This window comes from Desmodus rotundus, chromosome 7 (genome assembly GCF_022682495.2).
Source record: "Desmodus rotundus isolate HL8 chromosome 7, HLdesRot8A.1, whole genome shotgun sequence".
Classification (NCBI taxonomy): domain Eukaryota; kingdom Metazoa; phylum Chordata; class Mammalia; order Chiroptera; family Phyllostomidae; genus Desmodus; species Desmodus rotundus.
Genome location: NC_071393.1, coordinates 15,985,074 through 16,004,628, shown reverse-complemented (window position 1 = coordinate 16,004,628; position 19,555 = coordinate 15,985,074). Strand labels below are relative to the sequence as shown.

Here is a 19,555-nt window from a genome sequence, read left to right as displayed (position 1 = left end):
AGGACGTCTGTATTTCCACTACTTGGTCCACTCTTCAGAGAAGACTGGACGCCAGTGCCCAGAGGGCTGGGCAACCAGGCCAAAGCAGCCACCTGGGAGTGGTAGAGGAGGAAGGTGAGAAAAGTGCTCTGGAATCAGCCAGAATTGGGTCGGAGCCCGATTCTGCCGGCTGTGGGATGCTGCACCAGGCACTCGACTCTCTGTGCCTACTGTCCTCATCTGTTAGGTTGGGACACCTCTCAGATTTGTTGTCAGGATCAAATGAGATCACCCAGCCAATGACTGGGGAGCAGTAAGCATTCAGTAAAGGTTGCCAGAATTATAATGCCCTCAGACTCAGGCCCTGCCAGGGGAAATCGCACAGAGCCTGGGCACCCGTGCTACTGAACTGAGAGACCCGGCGGTAAGGCTCAGCCCGGCAGCTGGCCCACTTCACTCACGAGGCCGTGCGGGGCGGCAGGCTCTTATGCACCACGCCCCGGCCTCCCTCCACGAAGGCACTGGGTGGCTTGTGGTAGACGGAGGCCAGCGTGCCGATGTAGCAGATGAGCTCATCCAGCAGTGTCGGCTCAATGAGGTCTGTTTCTTCTGAGATGAGTGGCTTCTCAGCCAAGACCACCTCCTTGGCAGCCACTGGGTCCGTGGAGAGCAGGCGCCAGTAGATGTAGCCACGGTCCCGCAGGTCCGGGTTGTCTGAGTCCTTGGGGAGTAATGAGAAGCTCATGAAACTCAGAGCAGAGCAATTGGGTGAGGGGGATGGGAGGTTTAAACACACATGACCCAGCACCCCTCCCCTGACAATTTCCCACTCCAGCCTACTCCAGTGGGCCATGCCCATTCCAATCTCCATGGACAGTCTGCCCTCTGGTTCTCATGGTTTTCCTCTCCTTGCTCAGTCTGTCCCAACTTTACCACCTGACCCCATTCCATCTTGATTTGTTAGTGACTGAGCGCTGTGAGCAGGGATCCCGGATTACTCTGGGGCCAAACCCACAATGGTGCCAGTCTTAGGAGCAGAACCACCCAGGTCTGGCTCTTGGACCAAAATGCCCCCTTATGGAGTGAGAATTGTGCTGGGCACAGCAGGGAGGCTGGGCACCCACCTGAGTGGCCAAGCTGAGGACCTGCTGCACCAGCTCCTGGGTCTCCGTTGGCTTCTTCAGAAAGAGTTTCACTATGGCTGTCAGCAGCTGTAGCTGGACCTGCAGGAAGACAGAGAGACAACGAAGAAGTATGGGCTTCATGTGGGAGCAGCAGGACAGCAATCGAGGGCCTTGAAGAGGGAAAAGGGTGTTCAGACGTCCTGGAAGGTGAGAACAGCTTTCCTAGGTTTGGGATGGCCAGAGAACACAGACTAAGGCCAGCAGGGGTGTTGGTAGTGCTGAGTAGCCTAGGCCACTTAGGAAGGAGCTGGCCACTGTACTATTTGGTGACCATGTGCGGCCAGGGGATGCTGCCCTGACCTAGGGTCTCAGAAACCTATCAGGGCTCCAGGCCTCATAGTTCCTCAAGGAGCTCACAGCTTAAAAAGGCAACATGTGTAGCCGGTATGCTTCTTAAAGGGACTATCTGTCAAAGGGACTAAGCAGAGATGGTGCCAGTGAGGCCCGGAGGACTGGGCCAGTAGGGCGCACAGAGCCGGTCTTTCGTTGAGGAGCTGTGCTTCTACCAGAGGGTGGGAACCTTCCCTACCCAGCCCTCTCTCAGCCTCTGCCTCTTACCTGGCTGCTGCCGCCCTCTGAACTTTCCGCCCTCAGCCTGGCCGGCACCTCCTCACTCCCTTGATCTCATGCTTACCCCAGCCCCCAACCCTATGGTGCTGCAGCCTCCTGCACCCGCTCATCTGCACCGTCCCAAAGTCCTGGAAATGCTTCCCGGCTAGGCAGTGCAGCGAAAGCCACTTACCCTCAGTCAATGAGGGAGACGTGGCTACTTCAGGGGGTTCTTGTGAGCTTTGCACATAGCAACTTATGGCAGCTGACTTGGAGCGAGTTAGATCACACCTCAATTTGAACTCTGGGTCTATCACTTCCCAGCTGGATGACCCTGCACAAGTCATTTAACTTCTCTTAGTGTGTTTCCTTATCTATAAAATGGGTGTAATACCTCACAGGGTTAATGGAAGAGGCAATAAGACAACAGATGTGAAGACAACAAATTGTGTCTTCTGTTTAATACATAACAGGTGTCTCCATCATCATCAGTATCAGCATGGCCACCACACAGGGACTCTTTACCAAGTTCTCCCCAACCCAGGTCAGTTGCCTGCCTGGAATCATTCTTCACTGCCTAGTGTGCCACGCTGCCTGGCAGATCTGGCCACAAGCCCAACTCCTCCTACCCCCGACCAGCAACCCTCCAGCAATGATGCCGCTGCCCCTGCCATCCAGACTGGGGCCAAAGGCAGGCTGGACTGACGTAACACCATGGCCAACACTTCCTGAGCCTCTCATCCATGGCTGGAGAGGCCAAGGAGCCTAGGGCAAGGAGGCTCAAAGAGATAACCTAAAATAAGTTTCCAAACTGCAAAGCAGTTAACAAGTATTCTTTTTTAAAAAAGATTTATTTATTTATTTTTAGACAGAGAGGAAGGGAGGGAGAAAGACAGGGAAACATCAATGTGTGGTTGCCTCGCATGCGCCCCCTACTGGGGACCTGGCCCACGACCCAAGCATGTGCCCTAGACTGGGAATCGAACCAGTGACCTTTTGACTCACAGGCTGGTACTCAACGACTGAGCCATACCAGCCAGGGTTAAACAAGTATTCTTATAAAAGCTTTGAACTCTGTCATGAACCCAGAAGGCAGAGGGTACAAGCCAGTTAAATAAAACACCACCACCACATGGCTACTATTTGCAGAGCACCGGAGTGGGCCGTTCACACACATTACCCAAGTACCCTGTCTGACTTCCCTAATCCTGTCTCTGTAGTGGGCTTCCCTAAGGGGGAAGAGGCTGCGAAAGATTTACTCTTACATGCGGGTAGAAATGCCCCTCACAGGGCAGAACTTGCCTGTAGGGGCAGAAACCATCCCGGGCCAGGCTTTGCTTCTTGGAGACGAGGAAGCGTGTCATGTGGTGGAAGCGAAGGTAGCCTTGGGGCATGCTGGCAGCCGGACTTGGCAGGTGGCAGTGGGTGTCGGTGGTAATTACTGCTATTATTTTGTCATGGGCATCTGTTGTTTTTGCCTGCCCAGCATCTACTCTGTCTTCTAGTAATAGAAACACTGGCTTTCCTTAAAAAAAAAAAAAAAAAAAACCTGTGCTCCTCCTTGCTTCTTGCAATCCAGGGACATGCGTCTGACAGACCTGGCCAGAGTCAGCGACTAGCTCAGGACAATGTGAATGGGCCTGGACTGTTGCTGGAACTATTGAGGCGAAAGTAACTACAGGAGTCTCTAAGCTAGAGCCTGAAAGTGGTGATTCCTTGTGGGCTCCACCATGGGGGCCTGCCCAAGGGAGAAGCCACCCCTGAAAGGCAGAGACAGCCACGATGCCACCATCTGAGTACCCTCACCCATAGGTGCTGGAGGGCACATTCCTGGAATTACCAGCTACAGAAGTCAGTTGGTCCCCTTTCCTGCCTGGACCTGCCAACACCAATACTACCATTAATGAACACTTACCATGGGCTGAGCATGTGGTAAGGACTTTACACAAAGCATCCCATTCAACTTCCACGGCAACGGGATGAGGGACAGTCTTATGATCCCCATTTTATAAACAGGAAACATGCTCAGAGAGGTGAAGAACTGGGGTAAAGCCAAGGGGTCAGGAAGGGGCAGAAGAGGGGTTTGGACACTGGGATCTCCAATCCCGAGTCCCGTGCCCTGACCCACTGGGTTACACTGCCCCAGCTGGGACAGCGAAGATTTTCTGTGCGTACAAACAGATGTTTTAAAGGCCCCCATGCGTGACCAGAGAGTTCCCAGAAAAGGGAGTACAAATTAAAATATGCTCAACCCTATTCAGAACAGAAATGCAAACAAAGCTACATCACCGTACCATTTGTCATCAAACTGGCGAGGACAGTTTGAGGGTGCCCTAGACTGGGAAGGAGGTAAGGAGAGGGCCACCCACCTCTGAGCTAGGAGCGTAAACCAGAACAGTCTCTGCACTAAGGGAAATCTCCAATGCACAGGCCCTTCGACCAGGCATTCTGCTTCTAAGAATTTATTATACCCCAGCTATACTTGCAGATGTGCCTCACACAGGTTATTCACAGCGTGACTGATTAAAATAGCAGAAGACTGACACATATTCATCAGAGGATGCTGGTTAAATAAACGTAGGAGTTCTGCATGAAGGACCCCTAGGCAGCTGTAAAAGGTTCTCGTAAATTAATGGCAGGGCCTACACATGTATTTTTACGGGAAAAAGGCCAGGTGCTGAACAATTTGAATTTGTATAATATGTTACCATTAGTGTTTAAAAATAAATGAGAAAGAAATATAAATATTCAGTTGATGCTCATTCAGAGTCCATATTTGCAAACTTGCCTACTTGCTAAAATATACCTGTAACGCCCAAACCAACGCTCACGGCACTGTCGCGGTCACTCGCAGACACGTGCAAAGCAGCACAAACCCCGAGCTGTCTGACATACGCGCCCCCAGCTGTGGTCCAACGAGGCAACGCTCTGCCTTCTGCCTGAGTTCTTACACTGCAAACAGGTGTCCTTTTCGCGGTCTATTCGGTGCCATGTCTTCCACATTTCGGTGCTTTTTGTGGGTATTTTCTCTGTTTAAAAATGACCCCCATAGGTAGTGCTGATGGGCTGTCTGGTGTTCCTACGTGCAAGAAGGTGGTGATGTGTCTTCTGGAGAAAATACATATGTTAGATGAGCTTTGTTGAGGCGTGAGTTATAGTGCTGTTGGCCATGATTTCAATGTGAATGAGTCAACAATGTGTATTAAATAAGGTGCTTTAAACAGAAATACAAGTAGAACAGGTTATGCATTGACCAGTAGATGGAAGTGCTAGGACCAGAGGTACATAGAAACCCAACTCTGTGTTTCTTCCAGGAGCAATGGTTTAGTTCTGGTTTGTTCGGAGTTTGTGGTGACTTCACAGAACATGAGAACCACGAATAAGAGAAACTGATTGTATGTATGTATGTTTACATGTACAGAGGTGCATGTATACCTGTTGGTGTGCTCCTAAACTCTCTCTGGAAATATCCCCAGGAAACCAATAAATAACATGAGTGATTTCTGGGAGAACTGGTGGCCAGGAAAGTGGTGGGAAAGAGAATTTTCACTATATAAATTCTTTCATCTCCGTTAAATTTGGAACCAAGTCAATGTATTATCTATCTGAAGAGAAATACAAAAACAAAACGAGAAAGCTTTGCCTGCTTTCAGCGCTCACCATCACAGGCCACCCTCACGCCCCCCCCCCCCCCCCCGCGCCCCGAGGGACCACAGTGGGGGAGGAAAGGGCCACACCTGTCACCCACACGGCACTCGTCTGTCACGCCATCAGTGCGGTCTTAGCAGGGGCACGGCCCTGAGCCTGCTGGCTGGGGAGGGTTTGAGAGCAGGATGGGCCGCAGTGGTGCCGAGCTGCTGGCCAGGGCCCGCACCCTGGCCTGACGGCTCACCTGCGTGCTCTCGTCGTGGAAGCCCTCAAGGAAACTCTCCAGCAGCTCGTCCGCATTGTCGATCCGCTCGGCATACTCGCCCACAATCCAGATCATGGCAGCCCGGGCCTCGGGTTCATCCAAGGAGTCCAGGTTCTCACACAGCGTGGCGATCACGCTCTCGTACCTGGAGACCAGCACGGAGCCAGCCAGTGAGCACTGAAGGAGCCCCGGCAGCTCAGGGAGGCCAGTGGGGGCCAAAAGAGACAAGCAGATGCCTCTGGAGACCCCATGAGGGTGGTAAGTAAAGGGATTTGAGGTTTATCTGTTACTTATTTTGGTCTGCGAGCAGAGGAGGGACAGCTCAGGAGAAGTAAGAAAAAACCAAGGGTTTCTTTTGAGAATGCTATTTGTGGCAGAGAAGAAAGGAAGAGAGGAGAGGCTCCTCTTTGCTTTTACCTCCCACCAGCCCTGTCCCCAGAGAGTCACATCAGCCTCACTGGGAGAGACGGGCACGTACTTGTTGGGGTACTTGCGGAAGATGTCCTTAATGACCACGATGGCTTCCTGGACCACGTAGTTCACCTTGGTCTGGATGAGGTCGAGCAGCGTGCTCACACAGCGCTCTGCAGATTGCTATGTGGGAAGAGGAGAGTGTGGGCAAGGCCCCTGTGCCCATTTCTGAAAGAACTTCTAGTAACTGTGCCTTGGCCAAGGGCTCAGTCACACCTTGCCTACCTTCCTTGTCACAGTGGGAGAACAGAACACTGACCCCAGACAAGAGGTACAAAGAATGAGTACACAATGATGGCCTCAGGACAGCAGGGACACAGGGAGACAGAATTAGACTGAGGAGAAGGCCAGTAGAGCTTCTGAGAATGGGGAAGAGTCCTTACAGCTCCTCCAGGCCAAGCCCCGAGGCCAGAGTGACCATGCTCCAGCCTGACCTTGCCTCACTTCTACTTGGCTCCCAAAGGTCTCCTGTGACCAAAATGCTTAGGAAAGCCTGGCTGGACCTACCCCGCCGCCCCCTCACGGGAGGGATTTCTCAGGATGCCATCACAGGCGCCAAGGGAAGAACGCCGTAATGGGTTGGGGTGACCAGCTGTCCCAGGATCTCCTAGCCTCCAGTGGGCCCATTTAAGGAAAGTCAGCTCAGTGGTTAAGGCGCATCTCCATAGGCAGAGAATGGGACAGATGAAATGTCAGGACATATTCTGTAGAGCCCTCGGAAGCTTGGAAAAAGGGACACGTGGACAGCTGAATCATGACACTTGCCAAAACCTTTGACAGGCACAGGTCTGGACCCAAAGCTCCATTAACTGAAAGCTAAGTCTACCAGGGCCACCACAGCTGGGGGTGCCCCATTCCCTTAACTAACGCTGCAGGAGAACCCATGATTATAACGGGTTCATTTCATCTGCAACAACTCAAAGGCCTAAGGGAGATCACAGAGGGAGAATCAGCCCAACCTAATCTACACAATGAGTGCCTTGGGGACTCTAGCAGTGACCCTCAGGCCTTCCTGGACCATGAGAAGCTGGCAGATTCTGCTAGAATCAGACTGGTTTTCTTCTGGTTTCAGCTGCCTTCCTCTCCCCCTGCCCCTCCCCCAGCTGAGGGCAGAGTCCCAGCCTTACCTCCACTTTGATGGCACAGCGGCCAATAGCTCGTACAGCCTTCCGCACAAAGTCTACATCCACCTCTGTGGCATACTCTTTAAGTTCTGCCAAGACCTGTGGCCCAAAAAGAGAAGGTGGGATTGGAGGGGATCTAGCGGGGCAACCACTGGAATACCGCTGGGCAGTGGGGATGCACAGACCCCTAGAAGGATGAGGTTCTGCCTCTTGCTAGAGGTGAGAGGCCCAAAGGAGAGAGAAAACTGTCAGGGCCCCAAGAGGAAAGCAGGGAAGGACTAACTGGCAGGGCGGGGCAGCCCTTGTTTAGGTTAGCTGACATATCCACCTGACTGCCACTTTTCAATGGACGGGTAAGTGGTAACAGGGAGAACAGATTCTTTATCACTTAATGTTTGGTGTGTGCTTGCTGACAGAGCCCCATGTCCTGTGCCAAGCACTCTTCGCGGATGAACTGTTAACAGTGAGACCAGGCAGCTTGTCCAGGGACCATAACTCATTGGTGGTGTTGCTGTCGAACATCAGAGCCCCCACCCCAAGCCCCCACCCTTTGCTGACCTGGGCGATGTTGGCCTGGGAGGCCAGGCGGATCATGATGTCCAGCTTCTCCAGCTTCACATAGATGGGGTCATTGTATTTCACGAAGAAGACTTTCATCTCGTGCTTCAGGATCTCAGGCCTGGTGGGGGGCAGGGGTGCCCAAAGAGCGAAAAGCAAGTCATGAGCCCTGTGAGAAAACCTCTTCCCCATTTGCTGGGCCATTTCTGGGGTGTGAGGTGGAGCCTGCCATCTAGGAAGGCGGTCACCATCGGGGCTGCACGCTCCTGAGCAGAGGGCCCGCTGACTGGCTCGAGCAAAGTCCTGACTGGCCATCGTGTGTCAAACCACATCCCAGGGAGGGAGGAAGGAATACAAGCAAGAGGCAGTTCGTATTTGAGAGGCAGCAGGCATCTGGTGATGGGCTCGGGGATCAGGCCTGGTTCCAATCCCAGCTTGTAACTCAGGCCCTGCTTCCTCGCCATGAAACGGGCATGACACTGTGCCGGAAAGTGTTACCACTGCAGACATGAGTCTCTAGTTTTAGAAAGACCTGGAGTCCTGGAACTCGGCCTTTGGGAGTGTTCTTACCGTTCCGATACAGGTGATTCACTGTGCCTAGGCTGTTTGTATAAACAATACGGTCTATGCTGAACACCTGCTTTCCTTCTGGGAGTCTGGAATTTTAGGAGGTGCCAGGCAAAGGCTACCTACAAGTCTCGAAAGGGTGCCCCCAGGCAGAAACACTACACCCACGTGGCTGCTTTCTGTAGCTCAGGGGGGAGTGTGCTCTGTGTGACCCCGCCCCTGTGGAAGGAAGGATTCCTGCAGACTCCATCTGTGTCTTTCTCCCTTAGGACCCAGCTATGCATCCTCACTACATTGATAATAAATCTTAGCCGTAAACACAACTACACACTGACTCCCATGAGTCCCAAGTGAATCTCTGAACATGGGGTGATCCTGGGACCTTGACACAGACCTCCACATACCAGGGCTGCTGTGAAGCAGCTGGCCTGATCGATGCCTGCCTCAGAGAAGGCACTGGCTACCACCGGTGTCACTGCTATCACCAGCAAGTGTCACTGCTCCTCTGGAACCATCCACATTTTTCTTAGATGCGGAAAGTTGAGAGGTCACTGAGGTGGAGAGACTTGTGCCAGGTGACACTTCACTAAGGTGACATCCTTAGTGAAGGATGGGAGCAAGATGAGAGTCACCACCCCCTACTCCCACTCCTACGCCCTTTCCAGAACAGGAAGGAGAAAGGCAAAGGGGTGAGGACAGACAGTGAAGGAGGGAGAAGACACAGCACAGGAGAAAGGAGGGACCCTGGGCACTCCATGCTGCTGTGCAAGCTGCAGGGAGGTCCTGGCAAAGCAAAGAGCCTCCATTGTGCCCGTGGGGAGGCAGGATCCTGAGCTGGGGGGCAGCAGAAGAAGTGATTTCTGCAGTCAGGACTCCGCAAAGCTGCCCAACTGCTTGTCAGAACCAAGCCAGGTGGTGTCTTGGCAACACAGTCAACTTCTTAAGAGATTTGCCACGTTAAATATAGCCAGTGGGTTCTCCGTGCTGATCAGGATCCAGTGGTCACTACGCCTTGTTAATCCCACCCTGCGGCTGCGACTCCCTGTCTCGCCCTTTGTCTAGGCACTCTGAGAGCTGTCATGTATTTAACTCCCAACCCTGCACCCGTTTCCCAATTCCACTGATATCTCTGGGCCCCCAAGAGTGCCCTAAGAGCCAGACTGATGCTACGATGACAAGGAGCTCATGCTGTCTTCCAAGAGGGAACGCCTGCGAGGCCCCTGTTCTCCACGTAGCTGCACTCTCACCAACGGGGCGGCTGTCCCACACAGCTCAGGAAGCTGTTTGACTGAAAAGGCTGGTAGAACTCCAGAGCAGAGCTCTACTCTACAGAGCTGCTAGGCTCCCTCGATGGACATTTCCAGAAAGCCCCTTCTGCTTTGGGCCCCTTGAACTGGCACTCCTAATTGCCCTTCAGCCCCACCCACCATCGGCATCAGGTGCCTTCCCTTAGGAACTTCCTGCCGCAATCGTTTCCACAGGGAGGATGAACCACATTGCATGGCATTCTGAGTGACTGTGACACACCCCTCCCCTGGCCCATAGCACCTCGCCACCTAGAGCAGGGGTGTCAAACTCATTTTCACTGGGGGCCACCTTAGCCTTGCCGTTGCCTTCAAAGGACCGAATGTAATTTCAACTCTTTAACAGTTAGGGAGTAGTTACATCTATACAGTCCTAAAATTACTTCGGCCCTTTGGAGGCAACCGTGAGGCTGGTGTGGCCCCTGGTGAAAATGACCTAGTCTCTAACCTCAGGGAATCTGACTAGAGCAACAGACCCTGTCCCCAGGAAAAATGCATGTCCACACATAAAATCTTACCCCCCATTTCCAGAGGGCTCTGTGGGCTGTAGAACCATCTGTTGCCTGTGGTTAAGAGGATCCATGTTAGCCTTTACCTGGCCTGCTAGCTGGTTAAGCTAAGCCCGGGTTTCTCAGCTTCAGCACCACCATTACGGACAGAACAGTTCTCTGTTCCACGTGCTGCAGGATGTTAAGCGGCATCCCGGGCCTCTACCCACTGGACCCCAGTAGGACCGCCAGCTCTGACAGCCAAATGTCCCCTGGAGGACAAAGTTGTCCTTGGCTGAGAACCTGTGTAAGCTATTGAGACTCCCTGCATGGGGACATGCCAGCTTCCCTTCAGAGCCCCGTTCCCAGCAGCAGAACCCCCAGGAGCACACACTGCATGTGTGCGGCGGTCCTGGTACCTTTTCTGCACGATGAGGTTGATGTTGCGCAGGGCCACGTACTGCAGCTCAGGCTCGGCCGACAGCAGCGTGACCAGGGGCGGGGCCAGCTTCTTGAGCAGCGTGCCGTAGTAGTCCAGGTCCTTGGACAACATCTCCATGAACTTCATCAGCACCTTCACAGCGGACAGCACCACAGCGGAGTTGGCGTGGGAGAGCCTGGGGGTGACCCGCTCACAGATGCTGAAGTCCATTCCAAGGGGATAAAGAGGAGAAACAGACAAGGGGGAACACCCTGCTTTTAGTTATTAAAATAGCATGTTTTTTGTAGTGGGAAATCTAGATGCTCATTCTGCTGCTTGTAAACTGGCCCTAAGTATGTGAAAAACACTACGCCTCAGTTTCCTCACGTAGAAAATGGAGATGACGGTGCCGACTTCACAGAGTTGCTGGGGCTTAAGTGAGACCACGCACGTAAAGCGCCAGCACAGTGCCCGGCACGTAGCAAATACTTGACAGATGTCAACTCCCTCCCTTCCCCTGTGTGAGGGCATGCAGCAGTGGCAGAATATCATGCTGGTTAGCACTAAGGGTCAGAGGAGCCCAAGCTTGGTGACCTGCATGACTTCTTCCATCTCTCTAAGGGTGGTTTCCTTACCTGTAAAAAGGGGACAGTGATGGGACGGTCTTTACAGAGTTGCTTTAAGGTTATCAAATGCACAGGAAGCACCAGCAGAGCCCCAGGTACCCAGGGAGAATTCAGTGAGTGGTAGCTCTGATGCTATCCACCTCCTTCACTCAGCCCAAGGTGCCCAGGGTCTCTGTCAGCTCCCAGGTTAGGCTCCTGTCAGGCTCCCTGGCTCCTGTCTTTGCCCACGATGATCCATGAGCCGACTGCCTGAAGGACACCACTGACAGCCTGGCCCCAGACTCCCCTGAGGTGTGTTTGAGGATGGTCTGTGGGACAAGGCCCTGGAAAGGAGCCCGTGACAGGCTTGAGGCCAAGCTCATGGTTAGAGCCCCACTGGGGACCAGCCCTGGCTAGGCCGGCAAGCAAGGGGCAGCTTGCTCACCTCTGGGCCTCCCGGTCATCCTTGGGCGTGTAGTTGGCCAGGCAGTCCAGGATAAAGATCTGGCCCCATTCGGTGCACTCGTTCAGGGCTGTCAGCAGCTTGTTAATGGACTGAGGGTTCAGGTCAAGGAGGTTGCTGCTGGGGTGAGACTCAGCAATCTCTGAGAGGGCAGCCACTGCATTTGCCACCACCTGGTTGAGAGGGTGAGAGGGGCAGAGGCTGGGGCACTGCTCACAGGCTAGGGGGCTGTGGGGCAGTGATGCTGGCTGGTCAGAGGTTGAGTATCCTGAGGAAAATGACCCGACGGGCAGGGCGCGCAGCACAAAGACCCACTCTACACACTCACTCTACCAACTCCTCTGTAAACTGGAACTAAAATTAGTGCACTTGCCATTCAAGAAAAGAGAAGAGGGGAAACGAAAGATTGCTCCAGGCGCCTGGCCAGAGAAAGCACTACCAGCTGCCTCACACACAGCCCCCATCCACCAGCTGCAACAGCTTCCAACAGGGTGACCTCTAGGCCAGCAGCGCTTCTCAGAGCTAGGCGACCCCTGCGGAGCCCTGGGGGCTGCCTCAAGCACCTGGGGGCTAGAGTACAGAGGGGCTTGCTGGGTGAGGCTCTGGACTCTCAACCCATTTTCACCAGAGTAGCTGTTTTCATGTGTTTCGCATGGTTTTCAACTTTTCCCTATGACAAACGGTGTTCCAGCGGCCACCCCTGTACTGGCCGCTCAGTGCCTGGCTGTAATCTGTTTCTGCAGGACACAGAGTGGGTCGGCTGGGCTGAGGGCTTTGCACATTTCATATCAAACAGGGCCTGCCAAGCCACCCTCCGAACTGCTGCCACGCTGTGGGGGACGATGAGTTCTGCTCCCAGCCACACCCTGGTGCCTGTCATCCAGGCTACCCTACTGCCAGGGTGACCTCTATGTGGGTAAAGGGAAAAGTACCCCATGTTCAGAGCTCACAGACAATCTTGGTGAGAAGACAGTGACAATGACAGTGACTGGAAGGAGGGCACTAGTCTTGGTTGCACACCCACTGTGTGCCTGGCCGTGCCAAACACATTACCTTCATAGCTTAAGCCTCACAGAGCTCCTGCTAATCATGCAGAATTATATTGGTCTTACTGATGAAGAGGGATCCAGAAGGCTAGGCAGTTTGCCCAAAGTCACACGGCTTGTTACAGAGGGCATGAAGAAGGGAGTCCAGGTCTAGCTGTCTCCAAAGGTGGTGCCCAAACCACTGCAGGCACAAGAACAGTGATCCCACCCAGCAAGGCTCTGACTTCCAGGACCTGGGGCCTGTCTGGTGGAGGGTCAAGCTAAGCTTTCCCAAGCAACCCAGGAGGTGGTAGAGGTGGCACAGTGAGTGGCAGCAGCTTACCATGGGGTTAGAGTCGGAGATGAGGTCTTTAAGCGTGTCCAGGAAGCCCTGGTCCTCTACGAGCTGGGCATTGATGTCATGAAGCTTGGCCACGCATACAGCCGCTGTCTTGCGAACGTATGGGTCCTCATCCTTCAGGCACTTCCGGAGTGGCTCGCATAGGTACTCTGTGATCTTGTCAACGCGGATGCAGCCCATGGTCCTCACGGCCAGGGCCCGGATCAGGGGATTGGGGTCCTCACAGTCCTGAGGGGAACCAGCCATTGGCCGGGGGCAGGGGTGGGCTGAGCAACATCAGATGGTTTCCATGGGACCTCCCACCAACTGTGGCCTACAGCATCAAAAGTGCCACGTATGGGCACCAAGCACATGCCAGACACTGTGCTGGGCCTTTGCGCTGTGCTGCTCTGATCTGCAGAGCAGGCACTCAATGCTTTTCCTGTTTCACAGGTGAGGGGGCTGAGGCTTGCAGGAGGGTTGGGAGCTCACCCAGTCACAGGGCGGAGCTGTGATTCAAACCCACATGCATCCAACACCACAACCTTCGATCTTTCCCCTGGGACACAGAACGCCTCATCTAACCACTTCTGGGCATCGATGGGGGTAGGGGAGCCAAGGCTCTAAAGGTGCACAGGCTGACATTCAAGCATCTACTTGCTCCTCACTCTGGAGGACAGAAAATGCAGAAGGGAGCAAAGTCTAGAAGGGAAACACAGGAGCTCTCCGACACTTGTGAATCCTGCCCTGGTAGACGGTGCAGACGTTGGCTCACCCTCATGGCACTCAGGGAGCGACAGGCCTGGTGCAACTTCACATGGAATGTGTTAGCAGGGTCTGCACCATCAGATTTTCTGGAGAGCGGGAGCCCTCTGCTGGAAGAGGAAGCCCTCCAGCTGGGAGTCAGAGAGCCTGAAAAGGAGCCTGAGTATTTCCACCCGGGGCCGCAGCGCCTCACCCCAGGAGATGGAGGGGAGATGGAGCCGTGAGCACCTATACCCCGCCTCACACCAAGCTCCTACTGACCTTCACAAAGGTGTTAACAGCCATGATGGCCATGTCAGGCTGGCTCTTGGCATAGTTCATCAAGTACAAGTACACCAGCTTCTTCAGCTCCAGGTTGTCCGTCTGCATACAGTTCACCACATCGGGGAAGAGGGCACTAGAAGATCAAAATGGTGTCAGTGTGGGGCAGGCCAAGAAAGGAAGAGGAAGATTTTTCGGCAGCTAGTGGGGGAGGGGGCTGCGGGGAAACAGTGAATAGGAGGGAAGGAGAAAGATAATAGAACCTCCTAGGAAAAGGGAGACAGAACATCAACTATGCTTTGTTACCATGAACACCTATTGGTAGAATCGGAATTTCAAAGGGAGATTTTAAAAGCAAAAAATGTCCTGTCCTCTGTTCTCTTCCCAGGGTTTGAACAAGAGCTCTGGAGTCCATCGGACCTGGCTAAAACCCAGCTCTGCCTCTTGTTCGCTGTCTGAAGTTGGGAAAACTCCTTCATCCCCTGTGCTGACCCTGAGTCTCAGTTTCCTCATTTGCAAGAAAGGTTCAACAAAACCCTGTTTCACAGGGCCCTTGTGATAATGACAGAAGACAACATACTTAAGGTACCCATCTGCTCCTTGACATCTGGCTGGTGCTAAATAAATGAAAATGACTGTCTTTCCTTCCTCTGACACTTAACATGGCCCCTCCGGCGGGCTACCGGTTCAGAGGGTCGTAGGGAAGCAGAGATGGGCCAGGTTGTTTTCACCACAAGGTGCCAGCTCAGGTGCCCACTAAAAACCAGCTCAGGCCCTGACTGGTGTGGCTCCGTGGGTTGCGTGTCGTCTCACAAACTAAAAGGTCACCAGTTTGATTCCTGTTCAGGACACGTGTCTGGGTTGCAGCCCAGGTCCCTGGTTGAGGGCATGCGAGAGGCAACCAATCAATGTTTCTCGTTCACATTGATGTTTCTCTCCGTCCCTTTCCCTCTAAGAATAAATAAATAAAATATTTATTGTTTTTAGAGAGAGGGGAAAGGTGGGAGACAGAGGGAAACATCGATGTGTGGTTGTCTCTCACACACCCGCTACTGGGGACCTGGCCCACAACCCAGGCACATGCCCTGACTGGGAATCAAACCGGCAACCCTTTGGTTGGCACTTGGTCCACTGAGCCACACCAGCCGGGGATAAATAGATAAAATCTTAAAAATAAAATAAATTAAAATAAAAACCAGCTCAGCCTGTACAGAGCATATGCTATATACAAGTCTTACCACTAAGAGCTTTACATGTGTACTTGATCTCATTTAACAGCCCCGAGAAGCCAGGGGATTGCCCCCACTTTATAGAAGACAACATGAAGCTCATAAGTGTCAAAAAAAAAAAAAAAGTCTTGCCTGAGGACTCCAACACTCATGTGTAAGACTGCTGTTATTCTGGGTGAACCCCTCCCAACATGGTACCCACAGGCCCAGAGTCTCAGGCCCCTTGAGATGTGAAATATGGTTAGAGATCAATTTTTCTGTTTCTGGAATCATCACTTCCCTTCTCAAGTGCTGTGATTTTTATGGGTAAGGACATGGTATAACATAGAGACTTAAGGGGTCAAAATGAATTTCCTGAGCCCAATAGGCAGGAGGAGACCAGTAAGTGCTGAAACGGACTGATTGCCTTGGAAGATGATCAATCACCTTGGAAGACAACACACCAGGAAGAAAGGGGGGAAGGGAAGGCGGAACAGCTGATGAGCCCACTTGCTCTTTTGGACCCATCACAGCAGCACAAGATCACTTGAGATGCAGAACAAAGAGGCTTCCTCTGTGTGGAGATGACAGTGGAGTTCTAGTTGAAGGAGAGTGGTTTTGTCCTGGAAGGAATCTGATTTGGAAGGAGGCCAGTTTTCCAGCAGACGCCTGATCCCTTTGCCACCCTGTCTTCAGTGCAGCAGGTCCCTCAGGAGAACTGTTTCTCCTGTGGCGCTGTCAGGCAGGGCGTGCTGAGGGTGGCAGTGGGGTAAGGCAGACCATGGAGAAGTCTGGAGCAGTGTGATCTGCTGCGGGACCCGAAGGGGGCAGCTGCTCCATGTCAGCACTCAGGCCTATGAAGCACGGGGCTGGGCACCATGAGGGCACAGAGGACAAGGAATGGGCGAAGGACACCTGGATTTGGATTTCAGAAGGGCTAGGCACGAGTCCTAGTTCTGTCATTAACCATGTGATCGTTGGGCAGTCACTGTACTCCTTCTTTATCTGCTTTATTCGGCAGTAAAAATATCGTTACCTAGAATACAGGAATTGTAAGGAACTGCTGGAAAAATATCTGAAAGTGTTCTGCAGACTCTCAAATGCTGTGCAAGTGTTAAAGTGTCACAAAATCCAGTCCCTGTCCTTGGAGACTTTACAGTGTGGTGGGCACGTAAACACAAGTTCACACAGAGAATAGTCAAGAATTAGTGATGGTGACAGGAACATAGAGAAGATGCTCTGTGTGCAGGGCAGAGGGCTGGGCTGATGAGAAAGCCACAGGGAGACCTTGAATGGATTTCAAAAGATGGAAAGATGAGCTGGGCACATGGAGAAGGGGAAGAGGCCTTCCAGGCAGGAGAAAAGCATGAACAAAGCTTCAGCAGCTGGTCTACATGCTCTGCTCAATCAGATACAAACCAGAGGCTACAAACTGCACCAAATTTGACAAATTCAATCTGCAAGTGTTTTATGTGGGCAGTGTTCATTTCTTTGTTTACTATCACCTGGCAATCAAAAGCAGGGAGATTTAAAATGAAAATGCCAACTTTGCATTCTTTTGGAAAACCAGGCGACCTGGCCACCCTGGGTTCATTCTCGCCCCCAGCTGGAGTTTCTGACAGGGCTCAGGCCGCATCCGCTTCATCACTTGTTGCCTTTTCAACCTAGTCCACTTCACTCATTCCATTACTGCTTGACCCCATCAACATTTGAGCTCGTCACCCCTTTAAAGATAAAGTCTCCTGTTTGGAAAGGAGGTTCGTGAAGGGAGCTGGATGAGGGAAGACACGGGTCCCTAGGGATGCCCTAAAGCAGAGATCTGAACTGGACTCCGCGGCCACTCGGCCTGCTCCTACACACCTGACATCTTTGCCCACTGTCATTGACGCAATCACTTTCTTCACCGCCTCCTTCTTCTTCTCCTTCTTGTCGCTGTTGAGCTCTGCCTTCAGCTCGAAGATCTCCCCTGAAAAAGGAGGCAGGCTTGAGCGATCCAATCCCTCCTGCCAAAGGGTGATTCCCAGTCCCCGACTTCCAAAAGAATGGGGGGGAGGCGGGTAAGACACTCCACGCTGCTAGCCGAGGGCAGTTGTAGACCCCTGGCCTCGGGTGGGGAAGGCAGCAGAGAGAAACAACTGCTAGGAATGATCAGGACGAGAGCTTAGAGCTCCCACTGGATCGAGGGAGGAGATGTGGAAGTTACAAGGGTATCGAGGTAGACAAATCAGCCAGATGGATAAAAACATATAGAGGGAAGCAAAGTCCTCCTCAGCACCCTTACCCCAAACCTAGATAGTCTACCATGGAATCTGGGGACTTGAGGTTTGAGGGGAGAGGGCAGGCATTTCCCCAATTCCCACACTTGGCCTTTCCTGTTTTCCTAGAACCTCCAGTTAAAACAGCTCACTCAGAGTTTCACTTCCTGAGCCACAAGTGGTTGCTCAGCTCTGAAAATAGGAATTCAGCGGCCCCGCAGGGGCTCTATCTAACACGCAATAAACTGTTCCTCAGAACTTGATGACCTGGAAAAAGCAAGTGAGGAAGTAGGGTTGTTCGGGGCCCTGCCATGGAGAGGGAGTCAGGACCCCGATAACCCTCGTAAAGGTTAAAAGGGCAGACTTCGGAGTGATAGGCCTCTGGCTCTCAACGCTGAAGCTGCCAGCATTTCCTGAGCTTTTCTCTAAGCCAAGTGCCACACTAACTTCTTCCCACACTTTCCCTCATTTCATCCCTACAACTGTATCCCCCCATGTTACCAATGAGCAAATGGAGGCTGTAGGAAGTTCAGTAACTTGCCCAAGGACACACAGGTAGTAAGAGGTGGGGCCAAGATTCAAAACCAGCTTGGCTAGCCCCAAAGCTCATATGCTCAGACTGACCCAGGGCACTCACTTTGCTTCTCTGGGCCTGTTTTCTCGTCTCTACTCTCTACCCGGACAGGGGCACTGAATTCTCTCATTTAACACTCAGATGTGAACCACTCATTTCCATGCCTGGCACTCAGTGGTCTGCATTAAGGGGGGCCACTATTATTATTAATTTGCCACATGACCCTCTGTCTTAGCTATTTCTTTTGAAGGAATAAGAGTCCCAGGCTTCCCTCTCGAATTATTTGGGATGGGAGTGAAGCAGATTATCGTGTGGGGCTAAAGCGCTAAGGAAGCTGTAGACGGATTTGCAGTGAGAAAAAGAAAACTTAGCAGGTTTTTATCATGACTGAACAATGTCGTGTTCATCAAAGAACTCGCAAACAAGGTTAATTAAGAACAAACGCACAGCACAGTCAAGGGCAAGGCCAACACTGAGGATATTGCTCAACAGAGTCAGGAAGAATCTGCAGACCTTGCAGTTCAAATTCATGGCTCTGCAGGGCTGAAGGAACCCTCCTCCGAGAGACTGTGGGGGCCCTGTCTCCAAGCTGTGGAATCCAACACACTGTGATGACTTTGACCCTGGGCCCTGCTGCATGGCTGACCCTGTTTTGCTTGAAACCTTTGTCCAGTTACAGTACAACTGGCCATCAATTGATGGGTCTAGGCCCGAGTCACCTCGGCCCTAAGAAGGCTGATGAGGTGAACTTGAGACCTGAATGTCTCCTTCCTCAGTCACCAGGCTTTCCTCCTCAATCACATTTGAGGCATCTGATTCCCTCTAGCCCATTGCCACCCCCCAGCTCAGGCACCATCATCCCCATCTCTTGTTAGAGCTGTGGTACTGGTCTCCCTGCCTCCTCCCAGCTTCACTCTCTTCAATCCTGTATTAGAATCTGGCTTGGACCTTCCCTTGCTTAAAACCATCACTAATGTCAAATCTGGATCCAGATATCTCTCTATAGACATTGTCCTCAAAAGAAAACCCACAAAAAACCCCATCACTGACACCCCAACACACTCGGCACTGAGGCCACCCCCTCGGGCCTGGCTCAGCAGGCCCTGCAGCACTGAACCCTGCACACCCTTCCAGCCTTTCATCGCACTTGTCAGTGACTTGTGCCCGGCTGCTTCCTCTCCCTGAGTGCGCCATGGGCAGAGCACTTGATCAGCTCCGCTCCCCTTCCCCACACCCCCTTTATCTAGCTAGGTCCACTCAGGGCCCTCCCACAGCCTCCAACACTTCCCTTATCAGAGCATCCCCAGTCCTTTAGAGTCATTACTACTTAACAAACTGTCCTCTCTGCTCAACCACTGGCAAAGCCAGTTCAGTCTGTCTGTCTCCTCTAACGCACATGGAGGGTGTTTAATAAAAACTAGCTGAGCCCATAAATGAAATGCCCGAGGAGCGGCGGCCTTCATGTCCTGGCTCAGCTCTTTTCATCTGGTCAGCACTTGGA

General features: G+C 52.6%; 1 protein-coding gene across 2 annotated transcripts in view; it reads right to left on the bottom strand.

The window, feature by feature from the left end:
- Window positions 1–19,555, bottom strand: part of AP1B1 (adaptor related protein complex 1 subunit beta 1) — a 47,151-nt gene that overhangs the window by 12,051 nt on the left and 15,545 nt on the right. For both annotated transcript variants that reach the window (XM_045200775.2, XM_024566775.3), the window contains exons 3-13: window positions 17,086–17,191; window positions 14,018–14,153; window positions 12,995–13,240; window positions 11,609–11,799; window positions 10,557–10,778; window positions 7,779–7,899; window positions 7,224–7,319; window positions 6,104–6,219; window positions 5,605–5,770; window positions 1,104–1,202; window positions 441–700 (exon numbers count right to left, since the gene is read on the bottom strand). In XM_045200775.2, coding sequence (XP_045056710.1) covers window positions 441–700; window positions 1,104–1,202; window positions 5,605–5,770; window positions 6,104–6,219; window positions 7,224–7,319; window positions 7,779–7,899; window positions 10,557–10,778; window positions 11,609–11,799; window positions 12,995–13,240; window positions 14,018–14,153; window positions 17,086–17,191 — 1,759 coding nt within the window. The remainder of the gene's footprint in view (window positions 1–440; window positions 701–1,103; window positions 1,203–5,604; window positions 5,771–6,103; window positions 6,220–7,223; window positions 7,320–7,778; window positions 7,900–10,556; window positions 10,779–11,608; window positions 11,800–12,994; window positions 13,241–14,017; window positions 14,154–17,085; window positions 17,192–19,555) is intronic.